Source organism: Salmo salar, chromosome 20 (genome assembly GCF_965601325.2).
Source record: "Salmo salar chromosome 20, fSalSal1, whole genome shotgun sequence".
Taxonomy (NCBI): Eukaryota; Metazoa; Chordata; class Actinopteri; order Salmoniformes; family Salmonidae; genus Salmo; species Salmo salar.
Genome location: NC_138310.1, coordinates 71,490,338 through 71,514,523, shown reverse-complemented (window position 1 = coordinate 71,514,523; position 24,186 = coordinate 71,490,338). Strand labels below are relative to the sequence as shown.

The 24,186-nt window shown below is 45.6% G+C and overlaps 1 protein-coding gene across 1 annotated transcript in view; it reads left to right on the top strand.

Annotated features, from left to right (window-relative positions):
• LOC106581270 (serine/threonine-protein kinase NLK) overlaps window positions 1-24,186 on the top strand; it is a 236,084-nt gene that overhangs the window by 152,284 nt on the left and 59,614 nt on the right. The window contains exons 2-3 of the mRNA XM_014163226.3: window positions 20,375-20,504; window positions 20,700-20,755. Of these exons, the coding sequence (XP_014018701.1) occupies window positions 20,375-20,504; window positions 20,700-20,755 (186 nt within the window). The remainder of the gene's footprint in view (window positions 1-20,374; window positions 20,505-20,699; window positions 20,756-24,186) is intronic.

Here is a 24,186-nt window from a genome sequence, read left to right as displayed (position 1 = left end):
GTGTGTAGGTTACTCCACTGAGGTGTGTATAGGTTACTCCACTGAGGTGTGTATAGGTTACTCCACTGAGGTGTACAGGTTACTCCACTGAGGTGTGTACAGGTTACTCTACTGAGGTGTGTGTAGGTTACTCCACTGAGGTGTATAGGTTACTCCACTGAGGTGTGTATAGGTTATTCCACTGAGGTGTGTATCGGTTACTCCACTGAGGTGTACAGGTTACTCCACTGAGTTGTACAGGTTACTCCACTGAGGTGTGTATAGGTTATTCCACTGAGGTGTACAGGTTACTCCACTGAGGTGTGTACAGGTTACTCCACTGAGGTGTGTATAGGTTACTCCACTGAGGTGTATATAGGTTACTCCACTGAGGTGTATAGGTTACTCCACTGAGGTGTGTGTATAGGTTATTCCACTGAGGTGTATATAGGTTACTCCACTGAGGGGTGTATAGGTTACTCCACTGAGGTGTGTGTAGGTTACTCCACTGAGGTGTACAGGTTATTCCACTGAGGTGTGTATAGGTTACTCCACTGAGGTGTGTGTAGGTTACTCCACTGAGGTGTGTGTAGGTTATTCCACTGAGGTGTACAGGTTACTCCACTGAGGTGTGTATAGGTTACTCCACTGAGGTGTGTGTAGGTTATTCCACTGAGGTGTACAGGTTACTCCACTGAGGTGTGTACAGGTTAATCCACTGAGGTGTGTATAGGTTACTCCACTGAGGTGTATATAGGTTACTCCACTGAGGTGTATAGGTTACTCCACTGAGGTGTGTGTATAGGTTATTCCGCTGAGGTGTATATAGGTTACTCCACTGAGGGGTGTATAGGTTACTCCACTGAGGTGTGTGTAGGTTACTCCACTGAGGTGTGTATAGGTTACTCCACTGAGGTGTGTGTAGGTTATTCCACTGAGATGTACAGGTTATTCCACTGAGGTGTATAGGTTACTCCACTGAGGTGTGTATAGGTTACTCCACTGAGGTGTACAGGTTACTCCACTGAGGTGTGTACAGGTTACTCCACTGAGGTGTACAGGTTACTCCACTGAGGTGTATAGGTTACTCCACTGAGGTGTGTATAGGTTACTCCACTGAGGTGTGTATAGGTTACTCCACTGAGGTGTGTATAGGTTACTCCACTGAGGTGTGTATAGGTTACTCCACTGAGGTGTGTATAGGTTACTCCACTGAGGTGTACAGGTTACTCCACTAAGGTGTGTATAGGTTACTCCACTGAGGTGTACAGGTTACTCCACTAAGGTGTGTGTAGGTTACTCCACTGAGGTGTACAGGTTACTCCACTGAGGTGTACAGGTTATTCCACTGAGGTTTGTGTATAGGTTATTCCACTGAGGTGTGTATAGGTTATTCCACTGAGGTGTGTATAGGTTATTCCACTGAGGTGTACAGGTTACTCCACTGAGGTGTACAGGTTATTCCACTGAGGTGTGTGTATAGGTTATTCCACTGAGGTGTGTATAGGTTATTCCACTGAGGTGTACAGGTTACTCCACTGAGGTGTACAGGATACTCCACTGAGGTGTACAGGATACTCCACTGAGGTGTACAGGATACTCCACTGAGGTGTACAGGATACTCCACTGAGGTGTACAGGATACTCCACTGAGGTGTACAGGATACTCCACTGAGGTGTACAGGATACTCCACTGAGGTGTACAGGATACTCCACTGAGGTGTGTATAGGTTACTCCACTGAGGTGTATAGGTTACTCCACTGAGGTGTGTATAGGTTACTCCACTGAGGTGTACAGGTTACTCCACTGAGGTGTATAGATTACTCCACTGAGGTGTGTACAGGTTACTCCACTGAGGTGTACAGGTTACTCCACTGAGGTGTGTATAGGTTATTCCACTGAGGTGTGTATAGGTTACTCCACTAAGGTGTACAGGTTATTCCACTAAGTTGTACAGGTTACTCCACTGAGGTGTGTATAGGTTATTCCACTGAGTTGTGTACAGGTTATTCCACTGAGGTGTGTGTATCGGTTACTCCACTGAGGTGTGTATAGATTACTCCACTGAGGTGTACAGGATACTCCACTGAGGTGTGTATAGGTTACTCCACTGAGGTGTGTATAGGTTACTCCACTGAGGTGTATAGGTTACTCCACTGAGGTGTGTGTATAGGTTACTCCACTGAGGGGTGTATAGGTTACTCCACTGAGGTGTGTGTAGGTTACTCCACTGAGGTGTGTGTAGGTTACTCCACTGAGGTGTGTATAGGTTACTCCACTGAGGTGTGTATAGGTTACTCCACTGAGGTGTACAGGTTACTCCACTGAGGTGTGTACAGGTTACTCTACTGAGGTGTGTGTAGGTTACTCCACTGAGGTGTATAGGTTACTCCACTGAGGTGTGTATAGGTTATTCCACTGAGGTGTGTATCGGTTACTCCACTGAGGTGTACAGGTTACTCCACTGAGGTGTACAGGTTACTCCACTGAGGTGTACAGGTTACTCCACTGAGGTGTATAGGTTACTCCACTGAGGTGTACAGGTTACTCCACTGAGGTGTGTATAGGTTACTCCACTAAGGTGTGTATAGGTTACTCCACTGAGATGTATATAGGTTACTCCACTGAGGTGTACAGGTTACTCCACTGAGGTGTGTATAGGTTACTCCACTGAGGTGTATATAGGTTACTCCACTGAGGTGTGTATAGGTTACTCCACTGAGGTGTGTATAGGTTACTCCACTGAGGTGTGTATAGGTTATTCCACTGAGGTGTACAGGTTACTCCACTGAGGTGTGTATAGGTTATTCCACTGAGGTGTGTACAGGTTACTCTACTGAGGTGTGTGTAGGTTACTCCACTGAGGTGTATAGGTTAGTCCACTGAGGTGTGTATAGGTTACTCCACTGAGGTGTGTATAGGTTACTCCACTGAGGTGTGTATAGGTTACTCCACTGAGGTGTGTATAGGTTACTCCACTGAGGTGTACAGGTTACTCCACTGAGGTGTGTATAGGTTATTCCACTGAGGTGTACAGGTTACTCCACTGAGGTGTGTACAGGTTACTCCACTGAGGTGTACAGGTTACTCCACTGAGGTGTATAGGTTACTCCACTGAGGTGTGTATTGGTTACTCCACTGAGGTGTGTATTGGTTACTCCACTGAGGTGTGTATAGGTTATTCCACTGAGGTGTGTATAGGTTACTCCACTGAGGTGTTCAGGTTCTTCCACTGAAGTGTACAGGATACTCCACTGAGGTGTATAGGTTATTCCACTGAGATGTGTATAGGTTACTCCACTGAGGTGTACAGGATCCTCCACTGAGGTGTACAGGATACTCCACTGAGGTGTACAGGATACTCCACTGAGGTGTACAGGTTCTTCCACTGAAGTGTACAGGATACTCCACTGAGGTGTATAGGTTATTCCACTGAGGTGTACAGGTTACTCCACTGAGGTGTACAGGTTATTCCACTGAGGTGTGTGTATAGGTTATTCCACTGAGGTGTGTATAGGTTATTCCACTGAGGTGTACAGGTTACTCCACTGAGGTGTACAGGATACTCCACTGAGGTGTACAGGATACTCCACTGAGGTGTACAGGATACTCCACTGAGGTGTACAGGATACTCCACTGAGGTGTACAGGATACTCCACTGAGGTGTACAGGATACTCCACTGAGGTGTACAGGATACTCCACTGAGGTGTACAGGATACTCCACTGAGGTGTGTATAGGTTACTCCACTGAGGTGTATAGGTTACTCCACTGAGGTGTGTATAGGTTACTCCACTGAGGTGTACAGGTTACTCCACTGAGGTGTATAGATTACTCCACTGAGGTGTGTACAGGTTACTCCACTGAGGTGTACAGGTTACTCCACTGAGGTGTGTATAGGTTATTCCACTGAGGTGTGTATAGGTTACTCCACTAAGGTGTACAGGTTATTCCACTAAGTTGTACAGGTTACTCCACTGAGGTGTGTATAGGTTATTCCACTGAGTTGTGTACAGGTTATTCCACTGAGGTGTGTGTATCGGTTACTCCACTGAGGTGTGTATAGATTACTCCACTGAGGTGTACAGGATACTCCACTGAGGTGTGTATAGGTTACTCCACTGAGGTGTGTATAGGTTACTCCACTGAGGTGTATAGGTTACTCCACTGAGGTGTGTGTATAGGTTACTCCACTGAGGGGTGTATAGGTTACTCCACTGAGGTGTGTGTAGGTTACTCCACTGAGGTGTGTGTAGGTTACTCCACTGAGGTGTGTATAGGTTACTCCACTGAGGTGTGTATAGGTTACTCCACTGAGGTGTACAGGTTACTCCACTGAGGTGTGTACAGGTTACTCTACTGAGGTGTGTGTAGGTTACTCCACTGAGGTGTATAGGTTACTCCACTGAGGTGTGTATAGGTTATTCCACTGAGGTGTGTATCGGTTACTCCACTGAGGTGTACAGGTTACTCCACTGAGGTGTACAGGTTACTCCACTGAGGTGTACAGGTTACTCCACTGAGGTGTATAGGTTACTCCACTGAGGTGTACAGGTTACTCCACTGAGGTGTGTATAGGTTACTCCACTAAGGTGTGTATAGGTTACTCCACTGAGATGTATATAGGTTACTCCACTGAGGTGTACAGGTTACTCCACTGAGGTGTGTATAGGTTACTCCACTGAGGTGTATATAGGTTACTCCACTGAGGTGTGTATAGGTTACTCCACTGAGGTGTGTATAGGTTACTCCACTGAGGTGTGTATAGGTTATTCCACTGAGGTGTACAGGTTACTCCACTGAGGTGTGTATAGGTTATTCCACTGAGGTGTACAGGTTACTCCACTGAGGTGTGTACAGGTTACTCCACTGAGGTGTGTATAGGTTACTCCACTGAGGTGTATATAGGTTACTCCACTGAGGTGTATAGGTTACTCCACTGAGGTGTGTGTATAGGTTATTCCACTGAGGTGTATATAGGTTACTCCACTGAGGGGTGTATAGGTTACTCCACTGAGGTGTGTGTAGGTTACTCCACTGAGGTGTGTATAGGTTACTCCACTGAGGTGTGTATAGGTTACTCCACTGAGGTGTGTGTAGGTTATTCCACTGAGGTGTACAGGTTATTCCACTGAGGTGTATAGGTTACTCCACTGAGGTGTGTATAGGTTACTCCACTGAGGGGTGTGTAGGTTATTCCACTGAGGTGTACAGGTTATTCCACTGAGGTGTATAGGTTACTCCACTGAGGTGTGTATAGGTTACTCCACTGAGGTGTACAGGTTACTCCACTGAGGTGTGTACAGGTTACTCTACTGAGGTGTGTGTAGGTTACTCCACTGAGGTGTATAGGTTAGTCCACTGAGGTGTGTATAGGTTACTCCACTGAGGTGTGTATAGGTTACTCCACTGAGGTGTGTATAGGTTACTCCACTGAGGTGTGTATAGGTTACTCCACTGAGGTGTACAGGTTACTCCACTGAGGTGTGTATAGGTTATTCCACTGAGGTGTACAGGTTACTCCACTGAGGTGTGTACAGGTTACTCCACTGAGGTGTACAGGTTACTCCACTGAGGTGTATAGGTTACTCCACTGAGGTGTGTATTGGTTACTCCACTGAGGTGTGTATTGGTTACTCCACTGAGGTGTGTATAGGTTATTCCACTGAGGTGTGTATAGGTTACTCCACTGAGGTGTTCAGGTTCTTCCACTGAAGTGTACAGGATACTCCACTGAGGTGTATAGGTTATTCCACTGAGATGTGTATAGGTTACTCCACTGAGGTGTACAGGATCCTCCACTGAGGTGTACAGGATACTCCACTGAGGTGTACAGGATACTCCACTGAGGTGTACAGGATACTCCACTGAGGTGTGTATAGGTTACTCCACTGAGGTGTACAGGTTACTCCACTGAGGTGTGTATAGGTTACTCCACTGAGGTGTGTATAGGTTACTCCACTGAGGTGTATAGGTTATTCCACTGAGGTGTGTATAGGTTATTCCACTGAGGTGTAAAGGTTACTCCACTGAGGTGTAAAGGTTACTCCACTGAGGTGTAAAGGTTACTCCACTGAGGTGTGTATAGGTTATTCCACTGAGGTGTGTATAGGTTATTCCACTGAGGTGTGTATAGGTTATTCCACTGAGGTGTGTATAGGTTACTCCACTGAGGTGTACAGGATACTCCACTGAGATGTACAGGATACTCCACTGAGGTGTACAGGATACTCCACTGAGGTGTACAGGATACTCCACTGAGGTGTACATGATACTCCACTGAGGTGTGTATAGGTTACTCCACTGAGGTGTATAGGTTACTCCACTGAGGTGTGTATAGGTTACTCCACTGAGGTGTACAGGTTACTCCACTGAGGTGTATAGGTTACTCCACTGAGGTGTGTACAGGTTACTCCACTGAGGTGTACAGGTTACTCCACTGAGGTGTGTATAGGTTATTCCACTGAGGTGTACAGGTTACTCCACTGAGGTGTACAGGTTATTCCACTGAGGTGTGTATAGGTTACTCCACTAAGGTGTACAGGTTATTCCACTAAGGTGTACAGGTTACTCCACTGAGGTGTGTATAGGTTATTCCACTGAGTTGTGTACAGGTTATTCCACTGAGGTGTGTATATCAGTTACTCCACTGAGGTGTGTATAGGTTACTCCACTGAGGTGTACAGGATACTCCACTGAGGTGTGTATAGGTTACTCCACTGAGGTGTGTATAGGTTACTCCACTGAGGTGTATAGGTTACTCCACTGAGGTGTGTGTATAGGTTACTCCACTGAGGGGTGTATAGGTTACTCCACTGAGGTGTGTGTAGGTTACTCCACTGAGGTGTGTGTAGGTTACTCCACTGAGGTGTGTGTAGGTTACTCCACTGAGGTGTGTATAGGTTACTCCACTGAGGTGTGTATAGGTTACGCCACTGAGGTGTACAGGTTACTCCACTGAGGTGTGTACAGGTTACTCTACTTAGGTGTGTGTAGGTTACTCCACTGAGGTGTATAGGTTACTCCACTGAGGTGTGTATAGGTTATTCCACTGAGGTGTGTATCGGTTACTCCACTGAGGTGTACAGGTTACTCCACTGAGGTGTGTATAGGTTACTCCACTGAGGTGTGTATAGGTTATTCCACTGAGGTGTACAGGTTACTCCACTGAGGTGTACAGGTTATTCCACTGAGGTGTGTATAGGTTACTCCACTGAGGTGTACAGGTTACTCCACTGAGGTGTACAGGTTACTCCACTGAGGTGTGTATAGGTTACTCCACTGAGGTGTGTATAGGTTACTCCACTGAGGTGTGTACAGGTTACTCCACTGAGGTGTATATAGGTTACTCCACTGAGGTGTACAGGTTACTCCACTGAGGTGTGTATAGGTTACTCCACTGAGGTGTATATAGGTTACTCCACTGAGGTGTGTATAGGTTACTCCACTGAGGTGTGTATAGGTTACTCCACTGAGGTGTGTATAGGTTACTCCACTGAGGTGTGTATAGGTTACTCCACTGAGGTGTGTATAGGTTATTCCACTGAGGTGTATAGGTTACTCCACTGAGGTGTACAGGTTACTCCACTGAGGTGTGTATAGGTTACTCCACTGAGGTGTACAGGTTACTCCACTGAGGTGTGTATAGGTTACTCCACTGAGGTGTGTATAGGTTACTCCACTGAGGTGTATAGGTTATTCCACTGAGGTGTGTATAGGTTATTCCACTGAGGTGTAAAGGTTACTCCACTGAGGTGTAAAGGTTACTCCACTGAGGTGTAAAGGTTACTCCACTGAGGTGTGTATAGGTTATTCCACTGAGGTGTGTATAGGTTATTCCACTGAGGTGTGTATAGGTTACTCCACAAGGTGTGTATAGGTTACTCCACTGAGGTGTACAGGTTACTCCACTGAGGTGTGTACAGGTTACTCTACTGAGGTGTGTGTAGGTTACTCCACTGAGGTGTATAGGTTAGTCCACTGAGGTGTGTATAGGTTACTCCACTGAGGTGTGTATAGGTTACTCCACTGAGGTGTGTATAGGTTACTCCACTGAGGTGTGTATAGGTTACTCCACTGAGGTGTACAGGTTACTCCACTGAGGTGTGTATAGGTTATTCCACTGAGGTGTACAGGTTACTCCACTGAGGTGTGTACAGGTTACTCCACTGAGGTGTACAGGTTACTCCACTGAGGTGTATAGGTTACTCCACTGAGGTGTGTATTGGTTACTCCACTGAGGTGTGTATTGGTTACTCCACTGAGGTGTGTATAGGTTATTCCACTGAGGTGTGTATAGGTTACTCCACTGAGGTGTTCAGGTTCTTCCACTGAAGTGTACAGGATACTCCACTGAGGTGTATAGGTTATTCCACTGAGATGTGTATAGGTTACTCCACTGAGGTGTATAGGTTATTCCACTGAGGTGTACAGGTTACTCCACTGAGGTGTACAGGATCCTCCACTGAGGTGTACAGGATCCTCCACTGAGGTGTACAGGATACTCCACTGAGGTGTACAGGATACTCCACTGAGGTGTGTATAGGTTACTCCACTGAGGTGTACAGGTTACTCCACTGAGGTGTGTATAGGTTACTCCACTGAGGTGTGTATAGGTTACTCCACTGAGGTGTATAGGTTATTCCACTGAGGTGTGTATAGGTTATTCCACTGAGGTGTAAAGGTTACTCCACTGAGGTGTAAAGGTTACTCCACTGAGGTGTAAAGGTTACTCCACTGAGGTGTACAGGTTACTCCACTGAGGTGTGTATAGGTTATTCCACTGAGGTGTACAGGTTACTCCACTGAGGTGTACAGGTTATTCCACTGAGGTGTGTATAGGTTATTCCACTAAGGTGTACAGGTTATTCCACTAAGGTGTACAGGTTACTCCACTGAGGTGTGTATAGGTTATTCCACTAAGGTGTACAGGTTATTCCACTGAGGTGTACAGGTTACTCCACTGAGGTGTACAGGTTATTCCACTGAGGTGTGTATAGGTTACTCCACTAAGGTGTACAGGTTATTCCACTAAGGTGTACAGGTTACTCCACTGAGGTGTGTATAGGTTATTCCACTGAGTTGTGTACAGGTTATTCCACTGAGGTGTGTATATCGGTTACTCCACTGAGGTGTGTATAGGTTACTCCACTGAGGTGTACAGGATACTCCACTGAGGTGTGTATAGGTTACTCCACTGAGGTGTGTATAGGTTACTCCACTGAGGTGTATAGGTTACTCCACTGAGGTGTGTGTATAGGTTACTCCACTGAGGGGTGTATAGGTTACTCCACTGAGGTGTGTGTAGGTTACTCCACTGAGGTGTGTGTAGGTTACTCCACTGAGGTGTGTGTAGGTTACTCCACTGAGGTGTGTATAGGTTACTCCACTGAGGTGTGTATAGGTTACTCCACTGAGGTGTACAGGTTACTCCACTGAGGTGTGTACAGGTTACTCTACTTAGGTGTGTGTAGGTTACTCCACTGAGGTGTATAGGTTACTCCACTGAGGTGTGTATAGGTTATTCCACTGAGGTGTGTATCGGTTACTCCACTGAGGTGTACAGGTTACTCCACTGAGGTGTACAGGTTACTCCACTGAGGTGTACAGGTTACTCCACTGAGGTGTACAGGTTACTCCACTGAGGTGTACAGGTTATTCCACTGAGGTGTGTATAGGTTACTCCACTGAGGTGTACAGGTTTCTCCACTGAGGTGTACAGGTTACTCCACTGAGGTGTGTATAGGTTACTCCACTGAGGTGTACAGGTTACTCCACTGAGGTGTACAGGTTACTCCACTGAGGTGTGTATAGGTTACTCCACTGAGGTGTGTATAGGTTACTCCACTGAGGTGTGTACAGGTTACTCCACTGAGGTGTATATAGGTTACTCCACTGAGGTGTACAGGTTACTCCACTGAGGTGTGTATAGGTTACTCCACTGAGGTGTATATAGGTTACTCCACTGAGGTGTGTATAGGTTACTCCACTGAGGTGTGTATAGGTTACTCCACTGAGGTGTGTATAGGTTACTCCACTGAGGTGTGTATAGGTTATTCCACTGAGGTGTATAGGTTACTCCACTGAGGTGTACAGGTTACTCCACTGAGGTGTGTATAGGTTACTCCACTGAGGTGTACAGGTTACTCCACTGAGGTGTGTATAGGTTACTCCACTGAGGTGTGTATAGGTTACTCCACTGAGGTGTATAGGTTATTCCACTGAGGTGTGTATAGGTTATTCCACTGAGGTGTAAAGGTTACTCCACTGAGGTGTAAAGGTTACTCCACTGAGGTGTAAAGGTTACTCCACTGAGGTGTGTATAGGTTATTCCACTGAGGTGTGTATAGGTTATTCCACTGAGGTGTGTATAGGTTATTCCACTGAGGTGTGTATAGGTTACTCCACTGAGGTGTACAGGATACTCCACTGAGGTGTACAGGATACTCCACTGAGGTGTACAGGATACTCCACTGAGGTGTATAGGTTACTCCACTGAGGTGTATAGGTTACTCCACTGAGGTGTGTGTATAGGTTATTCCACTGAGGTGTATATAGGTTACTCCACTGAGGGGTGTATAGGTTACTCCACTGAGGTGTGTGTAGGTTACTCCACTGAGGTGTGTATAGGTTACTCCACTGAGGTGTGTACAGGTTACTCCACTGAGGTGTACAGGTTATTCCACTGAGGTGTATAGGTTACTCCACTGAGGTGTGTATAGGTTACTCCACTGAGGTGTGTGTAGGTTATTCCACTGAGGTGTACAGGTTATTCCACTGAGGTGTATAGGTTACTCCACTGAGGTGTGTATAGGTTACTCCACTGAGGTGTACAGGTTACTCCACTGAGGTGTATAGGTTACTCCACTGAGGTGTATAGGTTACTCCACTGAGGTGTGTATAGGTTACTCCACTGAGGTGTGTATAGGTTACTCCACTGAGGTGTGTATAGGTTACTCCACTGAGGTGTGTATAGGTTACTCCACTGAGGTGTACAGGTTACTCCACTGAGGTGTGTATAGGTTATTCCACTGAGGTGTACAGGTTACTCCACTGAGGTGTGTATAGGTTACTCCACTGAGGTGTACAGGTTACTCCACTGAGGTGTACAGGTTACTCCACTGAGGTGTACAGGTTATTCCACTGAGGTGTGTGTATAGGTTATTCCACTGAGGTGTGTATAGGTTATTCCACTGAGGTGTGTATAGGTTATTCCACTGAGGTGTACAGGTTACTCCACTGAGGTGTACAGGATACTCCACTGAGGTGTACAGGATACTCCACTGAGGTGTACACGATACTCCACTGAGGTGTACAGGATACTCCACTGAGGTGTACAGGATACTCCACTGAGGTGTACAGGATACTCCACTGAGGTGTACAGGATACTCCACTGAGGTGTACAGGATACTCCACTGAGGTGTACAGGATACTCCACTGAGGTGTGTATAGGTTACTCCACTGAGGTGTATAGGTTACTCCACTGAGGTGTGTATAGGTTACTCCACTGAGGTGTACAGGTTACTCCACTGAGGTGTATAGGTTACTCCACTGAGGTGTGTACAGGTTACTCCACTGAGGTGTACAGGTTACTCCACTGAGGTGTGTATAGGTTACTCCACTGAGGTGTGTATAGGTTACTCCACTGAGGTGTACAGGATACTCCACTGAGGTGTACAGGTTATTCCACTAAGGTGTACAGGTTACTCCACTGAGGTGTGTATAGGTTATTCCACTGAGTTGTGTACAGGTTATTCCACTGAGGTGTGTGTATCGGTTACTCCACTGAGGTGTGTATAGGTTACTCCACTGAGGTGTACAGGATACTCCACTGAGGTGTGTATAGGTTACTCGACTGAGGTGTGTATAGGTTACTCCACTGAGGTGTATAGGTTACTCCACTGAGGTGTGTATAGGTTACTCGACTGAGGTGTGTATAGGTTACTCCACTGAGGTGTATAGGTTACTCCACTGAGGTGTGTGTATAGGTTACTCCACTGAGGGGTGTATAGGTTACTCCACTGAGGTGTGTGTAGGTTACTCCACTGAGGTATGTGTAGGTTACTCCACTGAGGTGTGTATAGGTTACTCCACTGAGGTGTGTATAGGTTACTCCACTGAGGTGTACAGGTTACTCCACTGAGGTGTGTACAGGTTACTCTACTGAGGTGTGTGTAGGTTACTCCACTGAGGTGTATAGGTTACTCCACTGAGGTGTGTGTAGGTTATTCCACTGAGGTGTGTATCGGTTACTCCACTGAGGTGAACAGGTTACTCCACTGAGGTGTACAGGTTACTCCACTGAGGTGTACAGGTTACTCCACTGAGGTGTACAGGTTACTCCACTGAGGTGTACAGGTTACTCCACTGAGGTGTATAGGTTACTCCACTGAGGTGTACAGGTTACTCCACTGAGGTGTACAGGTTACTTCACTGAGGTGTGTATAGGTTACTCCACTGAGGTGTACAGGTTACTCCACTGAGGTGTGTATAGGTTACTCCACTGAGGTGTGTATAGGTTACTCCACTGAGGTGTGTACAGGTTACTCCACTGAGGTGTATATAGGTTACTCCACTGAGGTGTACAGGTTACTCCACTGAGGTGTGTATAGGTTACTCCACTGAGGTGTATATAGGTTACTCCACTGAGGTGTGTATAGGTTACTCCACTGAAGTGTGTATAGGTTACTCCACTGAGGTGTGTATAGGTTACTCCACTGAGGTGTGTATAGGTTACTCCACTGAGTTGTGTATAGGTTACTCCACTGAGGTGTGTATAGGTTACTCCACTGAGGTGTGTATAGGTTATTCCACTGAGGTGTACAGGTTACTCCACTGAGGTGTGTATAGGTTATTCCACTGAGGTGTACAGGTTACTCCACTGAGGTGTGTACAGGTTACTCCACTGAGGTGTGTATAGGTTACTCCACTGAGGTGTATATAGGTTACTCCACTGAGGTGTGTATAGGTTATTCCACTGAGGTGTACAGGTTACTCCACTGAGGTGTGTACAGGTTACTCCACTGAGGTGTGTATAGGTTACTCCACTGAGGTGTATAGGTTACTCCACTGAGGTGTGTGTATAGGTTATTCCACTGAGGTGTATATAGGTTACTCCACTGAGGGGTGTATAGGTTACTCCACTGAGGTGTGTGTAGGTTACTCCACTGAGGTGTGTATAGGTTACTCCACTGAGGTGTACAGGTTATTCCACTGAGGTGTATAGGTTACTCCACTGAGGTGTGTGTAGGTTACTCCACTGAGGTGTGTGTAGGTTATTCCATTGAGGTGTACAGGTTATTCCACTGAGGTGTATAGGTTACTCCACTGAGGTGTGTATAGGTTACTCCACTGAGGTGTATATAGGTTACTCCACTGAGGTGTACAGCTTACTCCACTGAGGTGTGTATAGGTTACTCCACTGAGGTGTGTATAGGTTACTCCACTGAGGTGTGTATAGGTTACTCCACTGAGGTGTGTATAGGTTACTCCACTGAGGTGTGTATAGGTTACTCCACTGAGGTGTGTATAGGTTACTCCACTGAGGTGTACAGGTTACTCCACTGAGGTGTGTATAGGTTACTCCACTGAGGTGTGTATAGGTTACTCCACTGAGGTGTGTATAGGTTACTCCACTGAGGTGTACAGGTTATTCCACTGAGGTGTGTATAGGTTATTCCACTGAGGTGTACAGGTTACTCCACTGAGGTGTGTATAGGTTACTCCACTGAGGTGTACAGGTTACTCCACTGAGGTGTATAGGTTACTCCACTGAGGTGTGTACAGGTTACTCCACTGAGGTGTACAGGTTACTCCACTGAGGTGTGAATAGGTTATTCCACTGAGGTGTACAGGTTACTCCACTGAGGTGTACAGGTTATTCCACTGAGGTGTGTATAGGTTACTCCACTAAGGTGTACAGGTTATTCCACTAAGGTGTACAGGTTACTCCACTGAGGTGTACAGGTTATTCCACTGAGGTGTGTATAGGTTATTCCACTGAGTTGTGTACAGGTTATTCCACTGAGGTGTGTGTATCGGTTACTCCACTGAGGTGTGTATAGGTTACTCCACTGAGGTGTACAGGATACTCCACTGAGGTGTGTATAGGTTACTCCACTGAGGTGTGTATAGGTTACTCCACTGAGGTGTATAGGTTACTCCACTGAGGTGTGTGTATAGGTTACTCCACTGAGGGGTGTATAGGTTACTCCACTGAGGTGTGTGTAGGTTACTCCACTGAGGTGTGTGTAGGTTACTCCACTGAGGTGTGTATAGGTTACTCCACTGAGGTGTGTATAGGTTACTCCACTGAGGTGTACAGGTTACTCCACTGAGGTGTGTACAGGTTACTCTACTGAGGTGTGTGTAGGTTACTCCACTGAGGTGTATAGGTTACTCCACTGAGGTGTGTATAGGTTATTCCACTGAGGTATGTATCGGTTACTCCACTGAGGTGTACAGGTTACTCCACTGAGGTGTACAGGTTACTCCACTGAGGTGTACAGGTTACTCCACTGAGGTGTGTATAGGTTACTCCACTGAGGTGTACAGGTTACTCCACTGAGGTGTACAGGTTACTCCACTGAGGTGTGTATAGGTTACTCCACTGAGGTGTACAGGTTACTCCACTGAGGTGTACAGGTTACTCCACTGAGGTGTACAGGTTACTCCACTGAGGTGTATATAGGTTACTCCACTGAGGTGTACAGGGTACTCCACTGAGGTGTACAGGTTACTCCACTGAGGTGTGTATAGGTTACTCCACTGAGGTGTACAGGTTACTCCACTGAGGTGTACAGGTTACTTCACTGAGGTGTGTATAGGTTACTCCACTGAGGTGTACAGGTTACTCCACTGAGGTGTGTATAGGTTACTCCACTGAGGTGTGTATAGGTTACTCCACTGAGGTGTGTACAGGTTACTCCACTGAGGTGTATATAGGTTACTCCACTGAGGTGTACAGGTTACTCCACTGAGGTGTGTATAGGTTACTCCACTGAGGTGTATATAGGTTACTCCACTGAGGTGTGTATAGGTTACTCCACTGAGGTGTGTATAGGTTACTCCACTGAGGTGTGTATAGGTTACTCCACTGAGGTGTGTATAGGTTACTCCACTGAGGTGTGTATAGGTTATTCCACTGAGGTGTACAGGTTACTCCACTGAGGTGTGTATAGGTTATTCCACTGAGGTGTACAGGTTACTCCACTGAGGTGTGTATAGGTTACTCCACTGAGGTGTATATAGGTTACTCCACCTAGGTGTATAGGTTACTCCACTGAGGTGTGTGTATAGGTTATTCCACTGAGGTGTATATAGGTTACTCCACTGAGGGGTGTATAGGTTACTCCACTGAGGTGTGTGTAGGTTACTCCACTGAGGTGTGTATAGGTTACTCCACTGAGGTGTGTGTAGGTTATTCCACTGAGGTGTACAGGTTATTCCACTGAGGTGTATAGGTTACTCCACTGAGGTGTGTATAGGTTACTCCACTGAGGTGTGTGTAGGTTATTCCACTGAGGTGTACAGGTTATTCCACTGAGGTGTATAGGTTACTCCACTGAGGTTTGTATAGGTTACTCCACTGAGGTGTACAGGTTACTCCACTGAGGTGTGTACAGGTTACTCTACTGAGGTGTGTGTAGGTTACTCCACTGAGGTGTATAGGTTACTCCACTGAGGTGTGTATAGGTTACTCCACTGAGGTGTGTATAGGTTACTCCACTGAGGTGTTTATAGGTTACTCCACTGAGGTGTGTATAGGTTACTCCACTGAGGTGTACAGGTTACTCCACTGAGGTGTGTATAGGTTATTCCACTGATGTGTCAGGTTACTCCACTGAGGTGTGTATAGGTTACTCCACTGAGGTGTGTATAGGTTACTCCACTGAGGTGTGTATAGGTTACTCCACTGAGGTGTGTATAGGTTACTCCACTGAGGTGTACAGGTTATTCCACTGAGTTGTGTGTATAGGTTATTCCACTGAGGTGTGTGTATAGGTTACTCCACTGAGGTGTATAGGTTACTCCACTGAGGTGTATATAGGTTACTCCACTGAGGTGTGTATAGGTTACTCCACTGAGGTGTACAGGTTACTCCACTGAGGTGTACAGGTTACTCCACTGAGGTGTACAGGTTATTCCACTGAGTTGTGTGTATAGGTTATTCCACTGAGGTGTGTGTATAGGTTACTCCACTGAGGTGTATAGGTTACTCCACTGAGGTGTATATAGGTTACTCCACTGAGGTGTGTATAGGTTACTCCACTGAGGTGTACAGGTTACTCCACTGAGGTGTACAGGTTACTCCACTGAGGTGTATAGGTTACTCCACTGAGGTGTACATGTTATTCCACTGAGGTGTATAGGATATTCCACTGAGGTGTGTATAGGTTATTCCACGGAGGTGTACAGGTTACTCCACTGAGGTGTACAGGTTACTCCACTGAGGTGTATAGGTTATTCCACTGAGGTGTGTATAGGTTATTTCACTGAGGTGTACAGGATACTCCACTGAGGTGTACAGGTTACTCCACTGAGGTGTATAGGTTATTCCACTGAGGTGTGTAGGTTATTCCACTGAGGTGTGTATAGGTTATTCCACTGAGGTGTGTATAGGTTACTCCACTGAGGTGTGTATAGGTTATTCCACTGAGGTGTATATAGGTTACTCCACTGAGGTGTACAGGTTACTCCACTGAGGTGTACAGGTTATTCCACTGAGGTGTGTATAGGTTACTCCACTGAGGTGTACAGGTTACTCCACTGAGGTGTATAGGTTACTCCACTGAGGTGTACAGGTTATTCCACTGAGGTGTATAGGATATTCCACTGAGGTGTGTATAGGTTACTCCACTGAGGTGTATAGGTTACTCCACTGAGGTGTATAGGATATTCCACTGAGGTGTGTATAGGTTATTCCGCTGAGGTGTACAGGTTACTCCACTGAGGTGTACAGGTTACTCCACTTAGGTGTATAGGTTATTCCACTGAGGTGTGTATAGGTTATTCCACTGAGGTGTGTATAGGTTACTCCACTGAGGTGTACAGGATACTCCACTGAGGTGTGTATAGGTTATTCCACTGAGGTGTGTAAAGGTTACTCCACTGAGGTGTACAGGTTATTCCACTGAGGTGTGTATAGGTTATTCCACTGAGGTGTGTATAGGTTACTCCACTGAGGTGTACAGGTTACTCCATGGAGGTTGGGATATTGCATTTGCAAATTTATGAGGCACAAGACCCCATCGAAAACAAGATGGTATATTTAAAAGATTCGTAGGTATTGTCCTAAAAATTCCAATTATACAAACATGTTATGCTCACTAACGTGTGTGGTGTTGAATTGAATTCTTGCATGATTTGGGCAGTGGATAGCAGGCAGCACAGCACACAGGTCTCAACCACACAGTTCAATGTTCTGCCAGAGATGCAGACTATTTCAGCAGCCTTTGCCACTGAGTGGAGGCAGCTGTACGTTGTATTTATGACAAGATCAGGTAGGCCAGGCAGGCTTCAGCCCTGAGTTCCAACAGGGCTTTCCTTGGCTCTCATCTGAACTTGTCACTGTGTGTCGGTGTGTAGTCGGTCTATCCAAGAGATAAATGTAATCAGGACACCCCTTCCCCTTGATTCCCCCCACGCCACCCCGTACTCTCTCCCAGTGATGCCTCTATCAGCAAGTACCCCGTCAGCCCATATCAGAAGACTTGCTGCATGGCAGTAGGTTTGAATCAAACCACAATCGACGGATACATTTTTCATTCCTGGCCATTCTGGAAGAAGGAAATAATACGTGGAACCAGCCTTTTCTTCTTAGATTAAACTCTTATGCTTTTAGGGTTTATTTTTCCTGCTCTGTTTGAAGTGGGGGATAATATTCTTTTGGGAAAGCGTTTCATCTCCAAAAGGCTTGCTGATTAGAAACTGTGAGGGTCTGAGAGATCCTCAAGGTGCTGCCTCTCATCTCTCGGCCTATTTGTGTGTGTGTGAGAGAGGGTTCATGGGTATATTGGTGAATGTGTGTTTGTGTGCGACTCTGTGGGGTGCTGCAGTGTACGAAAGTGTGTGTGTGTGTTCGCACGTTTGCGTGTGTTTGTGTCTACGTGTGTTTCCTTTAAGTGAGATGTGGGTGCCAGTGGCGTCTGGCCTGTCTCACTCATGTGGCTCTCTGCTCCATCTGCTTAGATCACCTGGGGAGAGGCGCTTAAACTGCAGCCGTGTGTGTGTGTGTGTGTGTGTGGTGTGTGTGTGTGTGTGTGTGTGTGTGTGTGTGTGTGTGTGTGTGTGTGTGTGTGTGTGTGTGTGTGTGTGTGTGTGTGTGTGTGTGTGTGTGGGGGGGGGGGAGAAATCTGCCTGTCTGTTAATGATCCATCTGCGGCATAATTGCAGGCATGATAAATTAAACAAATACTTCATCCAGTTAACTATTTACCGTATTCTCTCCATCGGATCAAACTGTCTTCTCGTCTCCACACTTTGTTATTAACTTTTATTACCTTTCACACATCATCTGAGTGATTATGTGGATTTATAAATACTACATTGATTCTCGTGTGTGTGTGTGTGTGTGTGTGTGTGTGTGTGTGTGTGTGTGTGTGTGTGTGTGTGTGTGTGTGTGTGTGTGTGTGTGTGTGTGTGTGTGTGTGTGTGAGGGGTTTAGGATGTTCTAGCTCGTGTTACATTAGATGCATGTTGACAAACTACACAGTGTGCCTCAATGACCTCCATCTCAGTGGAAATAAATAACCCCTATTTCACAACGTTGCTGTTTTCTGTTGCTGGGAATTGTAAAGTGCTTTGCCTTAATCTTCCTCTTAAGGCTGGAGTTAGGTGATTGTTATGAAGACATTTCCTTTTAAGAAAAATGTAATAAATATTGCTATTTAATGCAGAAACCAATTGCATCCCTGCTAAGATGATAGTATCTTTAGTAGTGTAAACAAATCGCATCCCTGCTAAGATGATAGTATCTTTAGTAGTGTAAACAAATCGCATCCCTGCTAAGATGATAGTATCTTTAGTAGTGTAAACAAATCGCATCCCTGCTAAGATGATAGTATCTTTAGTAGTGTAAACAAATCGCATCCCTGCTAAGATGATAGTATCTTTAGTAGTGTAACCAAATCGCATCCCTGCTAAGATGATAGTATCTTTAGTAGTGTAACCAAATCACATCCCTGCTAAGATGATAGTACCTTTAGTAGTGTAACCAAAGCAGCACCCCTGCTAAGATGATAGTATCTTTAGTAGTGTAAACAAACCGCATCCCTGCTAAGATGATAGTATCTTTAGTAGTGTAACCAAATCGCATCCCTGCTAAGATGATAGTACCTTTAGTAGTGTAACCAAATCACATCCCTGCTAAGATGATAGTATCTTTAGTAGTGTAACCAAAGCAGCACCCCTGCTAAGATGATAGTACCTTTAGTAGTGTAACCAAATCACATCCCTGCTAAGATGATAGTACCTTTAGTAGTGTAACCAAACCGCATCCCTGCTAAGATGATAGTATCTTTAGTAGTGTAAACAAACCGCATCCCTGCTAAGATGATAGTGCCTTTAGTAGTGTAACCAAAGCAGCACCCCTGCTAAGATGATAGTATCTTTAGTAGTGTAACCAAAGCAGCACCCCTGCTAAGATGATAGTACCTTTAGTAGTGTAACCAAAGCAGCACCCCTGCTAAGATGATAGTATCTTTAGTAGTGTAACCAAATCACATCCCTGCTAAGATGATAGTACCTTTAGTAGTGTAACCAAAGCAGCACCCCTGCTAAGATGATAGTACCTTTAGTAGTGTAACCAAAGCAGCACCCCTGCTAAGATGATAGGACCTTTAGTAGTGTAACCAAAGCAGCACCCCTGCTAAGATGATAGGACCTTTAGTAGTGTAACCAAAGCAGCACCCCTGCTAAGATGATAGGACCTTTAGTAGTGTAACCAAATCACATCCCTGCTAAGATGATAGTACCTTTAGTAGTGTAACCAAAGCAGCACCCCTGCTAAGATGATAGTACCTTTAGTAGTGTAACCAAATCACATCCCTGCTAAGATGATAGTACCTTTAGTAGTGTAACCAAAGCAGCACCCCTGCTAAGATGATAGTATCTTTAGTAGTGTAACCAAATCACATCCCTGCTAAGATGATAGTACCTTTAGTAATGTAACCAGAGCAGCGTTTAACCTGAACTGCACTTATTGCTCTCATCACACTGTTAGTATTGATCATTTCTTAGGGACTATGCTTGTTTGTTCATGCTATTGTTTTTAATCCCTTATTGTATTCCCACTCACTCTGAATAAGGGGCCGGGCAGCAACTACATGACTATGGCAGGAGCGTGCTGTGTGCCATCTGTGAGGGTCTTGTCTCATGCTCTGATCCTCTCCCTCCAGGTCAGTGACGGACCCCCGGGATGGAAAGCGAGTCGCCCTCAAAAAGATGCCCAATGTCTTCCAGAACCTCGTCTCCTGTAAGAGGGTCTTCCGCGAGCTGAAGATGCTGTGCTTCTTCAAACATGATAATGTGAGTGGGTGGAAACCCTCCCTCCTCCCTCCTCTATGTCAATGCCCTCCCCTCTTTTGATCCCTCCCTCTTTCCTTCTCTTCCACCTGTCACCTCCCAACCTCGTTTCTTGTCCTTTCCTATTCTCTCTCTCTCTCTGATCCCTCTCACCCTCCGCTCCCTACAGACGTGCCTGACCTCCTCTCCTCTCCACAGGTGCTCTCGGCTCTCGACATCCTACAGCCTCCACACATCGACTACTTTGAGGAAATGTATCCTTAACCGATGACATTGTGGCCAGTCTATGTGGCCTGTATTCATCAAACCCCTTCCTTTCAGTCTCACAATCATAGGAGTTTAAAACAACCTCTTGCACATATTCCATGCAATTTTTTTAAGCAGCTTTGTTAGCTATCAGTGAATCTCCCAGGCTGCTGGTTCCTTCCACAGATTAAAGCGAACAGACTTGTCTGCTGTAGATTAAATCTGACCTGGTTGCGTTGTTTAGATGGGATGTCTTGTGTTGTGTCATTGCTGCTAAATTGGCTCAGCCCGTATGGAGTCAGTCCAGAACCAGTCTGAGACCTGCTGGAGATTGTAGACTCAGATCCAGTCTTATGCTACCTGCTGGAAGGCCCCTATCAGATTTAAAACTCTCTCTCTCTCTATCACCTATGCCCAGTGAAGTCTATGTCTGCTGGGGTTGTTAAAATGGTGCGATTTTTACTGAGCTGTCTCATTGACATTATTTTGCCTCCAGGAGTGACAGTTGAGGCGTGGGAGGAGACCGGAGGCAAGGAGCTGTGCTTGCTGATTCAGTGGGAGATAGATAGGGATGATCTACTAGCAGGAAGCGTCTACCTCCTTTTCACTCTTATAGGTGGTTGGGGGGGTGGTAGTTTGGCTGTTTGTTTACCCACCGCTATCCCCCATATTGGTGCTCATCAGTCGACAGCACTATCAGTTGGGATCTAGTGACTGACTGACTATGGTAGCTTTGGAAAAACGAGTTGAGCCTGCTCCCATCTGCATGTTCAGGGTGAAGGGAAAGGCACAAGCCTCTCACCGACACCTTTAGTTACCTTTTCCTTGGCGTCCCGGCACTTAACTGCCTAATGGTTTATTTTGGGTGGAGGAGGATGAGGAGGGCGGAATGGAGGTAAGGAGTGTAAAACGTTGACACGCCCCATTTAGTTTCCTTTCGTATTTCTAATATTTCCTTGATGGGCTGGAATTGGAGGAATGAGGTTTGAGGCTGTCTGAGCTTTCTCGGTAATCTAGCATATAATTTAATCATACAAATGACACGCTGCTCCCCCGTATTGAACTGGCTCCCGGTCACTCCATATGCTCTTATAAGCCCTTCACTACGTTTTTGTATTTCTATTTTAGATCTCTCTAAACCAAGTGGTTCTTTGGTTCTGTCTTGGCAGTCTTTCTAGTGAATTATGAGAGAAAGAAAATAAACAAAACCCACTTTGTCTTTATTAGCTGAGAGATTTATTTATCTCTGTATTTTTTTGACGTTACTCATTCGTCATAGTGATTATTGGCTTTACTCTTAAATGTGTGACATTCTGCTGCTTTTGGACCCACTTTAAAGCACACAATGGAAGCCCCTAATGAGTGTATTGTATAGCAGCATGTTTCTGTGTGCATTTTGATACTAGAATATACAACAACAAGAACGACTGGGATATATGCTGTGCTCTCGCGTGCATGACAACTTCTGCCTTTGAGAGTGTTAGGGGGAGTGGTGGCATATTGAACTCGGTTTATTCGAAGGCAGGCAGGATCCCTATCTTTCTCTCCACTCTCTCTCTTTCTCTCTCCTTTTCTATCTCTCATTCTCTCTCTCATGGCATGTTTAGCAAAGCAAGGGAGATGAGGATGTTGGGGAGCTAGGAGGTTTTACAGGGAGTGTTGTCACACACCTTCCCTGGAAACGTTCCCCTCTCCACAGCACAGCAGGCAGAGAGGCAGGCAGGCATGCAGGCAGGGCCCTTGGCAGGAGCAGCAGGACAAAGCTCTGGAGAGCCGGAAGGAATAGGCTCTGGAAACAGATATGTAATCTGGATTTTCACCCTCCCTCTCTCTCTCTCGCTCTCTCTCTCTCTTTTTCTCTGTCTCTCTCTCTCTGTGTTTCTCTTTCTCACTTTCTATCTCTCACTCTCTTTATCTTCCTGTCTCTCTCTTTCTCTCTCTGTGTGTCTCTCTTTCTATCTCTCTCTCGCTCTCTGTTTCGCTCTCTCTTTCTCATTCTCTCTCTGTGTCCCTTTTTCTCCACTTTCCCTTTGCTGATGTAGATTTGTCCACTATGAATCCAATCACATTGTATATTTCTGTATTTTTCATTTTTATTCTAGTGAGAAGAGACATTAAGGTTTTTGTTTAGTAACGTAACACTAAAGCTATGAATAAATCACAGAGCTTTGTTGGAAGTATGGGTCCTTGGTTAGAGCTTGGAGAGGTAGGACTCAGCTTTCTGTGATGTAACTATCCTGTTCTATGTATATCCGGGGGGCACACACACACTAGTCTGCTGCTGCTTGCATCCTGCAAAGGTGTGTGTGTGTAGGGGTCAGGGCTCTAAATTAAACAGTTTAATTGGTAGCACTGGTGCTCCCAACTTTAAAAAGTTAGGAGCACCACATGAAATTTAGGAGCGCCCAATTATTTTGTTTTTTTTATACATTGATTTAGATACAGCTTATATTGGGCCTATATGAATTTGAGTTACTTTTGAAGCACGTGTTGTGCCTTAGAAACTAATATGTAATACTGTAAAGAGATACATTTATAAATGGAGAAAGTTCAGCACTGTTGCTACTCTCCCTAGGAGTAGCCGTCCTGAAAAGATGACAGTAAGAGCACAGCTCAGAATGCTCAGTGAGGTTGAGAAGAATCCAGCAGTGTCAGCTGAAGACTTACAGAAATCTCTGGAACATGCTAACATCTCTGTTGACGAGTCTAAAATACATAAAACAATAAACAAGAATGGTGTTCATGGGAGGACACTACGGAAGAAAAAACATTGCTGCATGTCTGAAGTTCGCAAAAGAGCACCTGGATGTTCCACAGCGCTACTGGCAAAATATTCTGTGAACAGATTAAACTAAAGTTGAGTTGTTTGGAAGGACCACACAACACTATGTGTGGAGAAAAAAGGCACAGCACACCAACATCAAAACCTCATCCCAACTATAAAGTATGGTGGAAGGAGCATCATGGTTAGGGGATGCTTTGCTGCCTCAGGGCCTGGACAGCTTGCTATCATCGACGGAATAACAAATTCCCATGTTTATCGAGACATTTTGCAGGAGAATGTAAGACTATCTGTACGCCAATTGAAGCTCAACAGAAGTTTGGTGATGCAACAGGACAACGACCCAAAACACAGAAGTAAATCAACAACAGAATGGCTTCAACAGAAGAAAATATGCCTTCTGGAGGGGCCCAGTCAGAGTCCTGACCTCAACTCAATTGCGATGCTGTGGCATGACCTCAAGAGAAAGGTTCACACCAGACATTCCAAGAATATTGTTGAACTGAAACAGTTTTGTAAAGTGGAATGGTCCAAAATTCCTCCTGACCATTGTGGTCAGGTCAGGTCTGGTCCACAACTACAGAAAACATTTGGTTGAGGTTATTGCTGCCAAAGGAGGGTCAACCAGTTATTACGTCCAAGGGTACACATACTTTT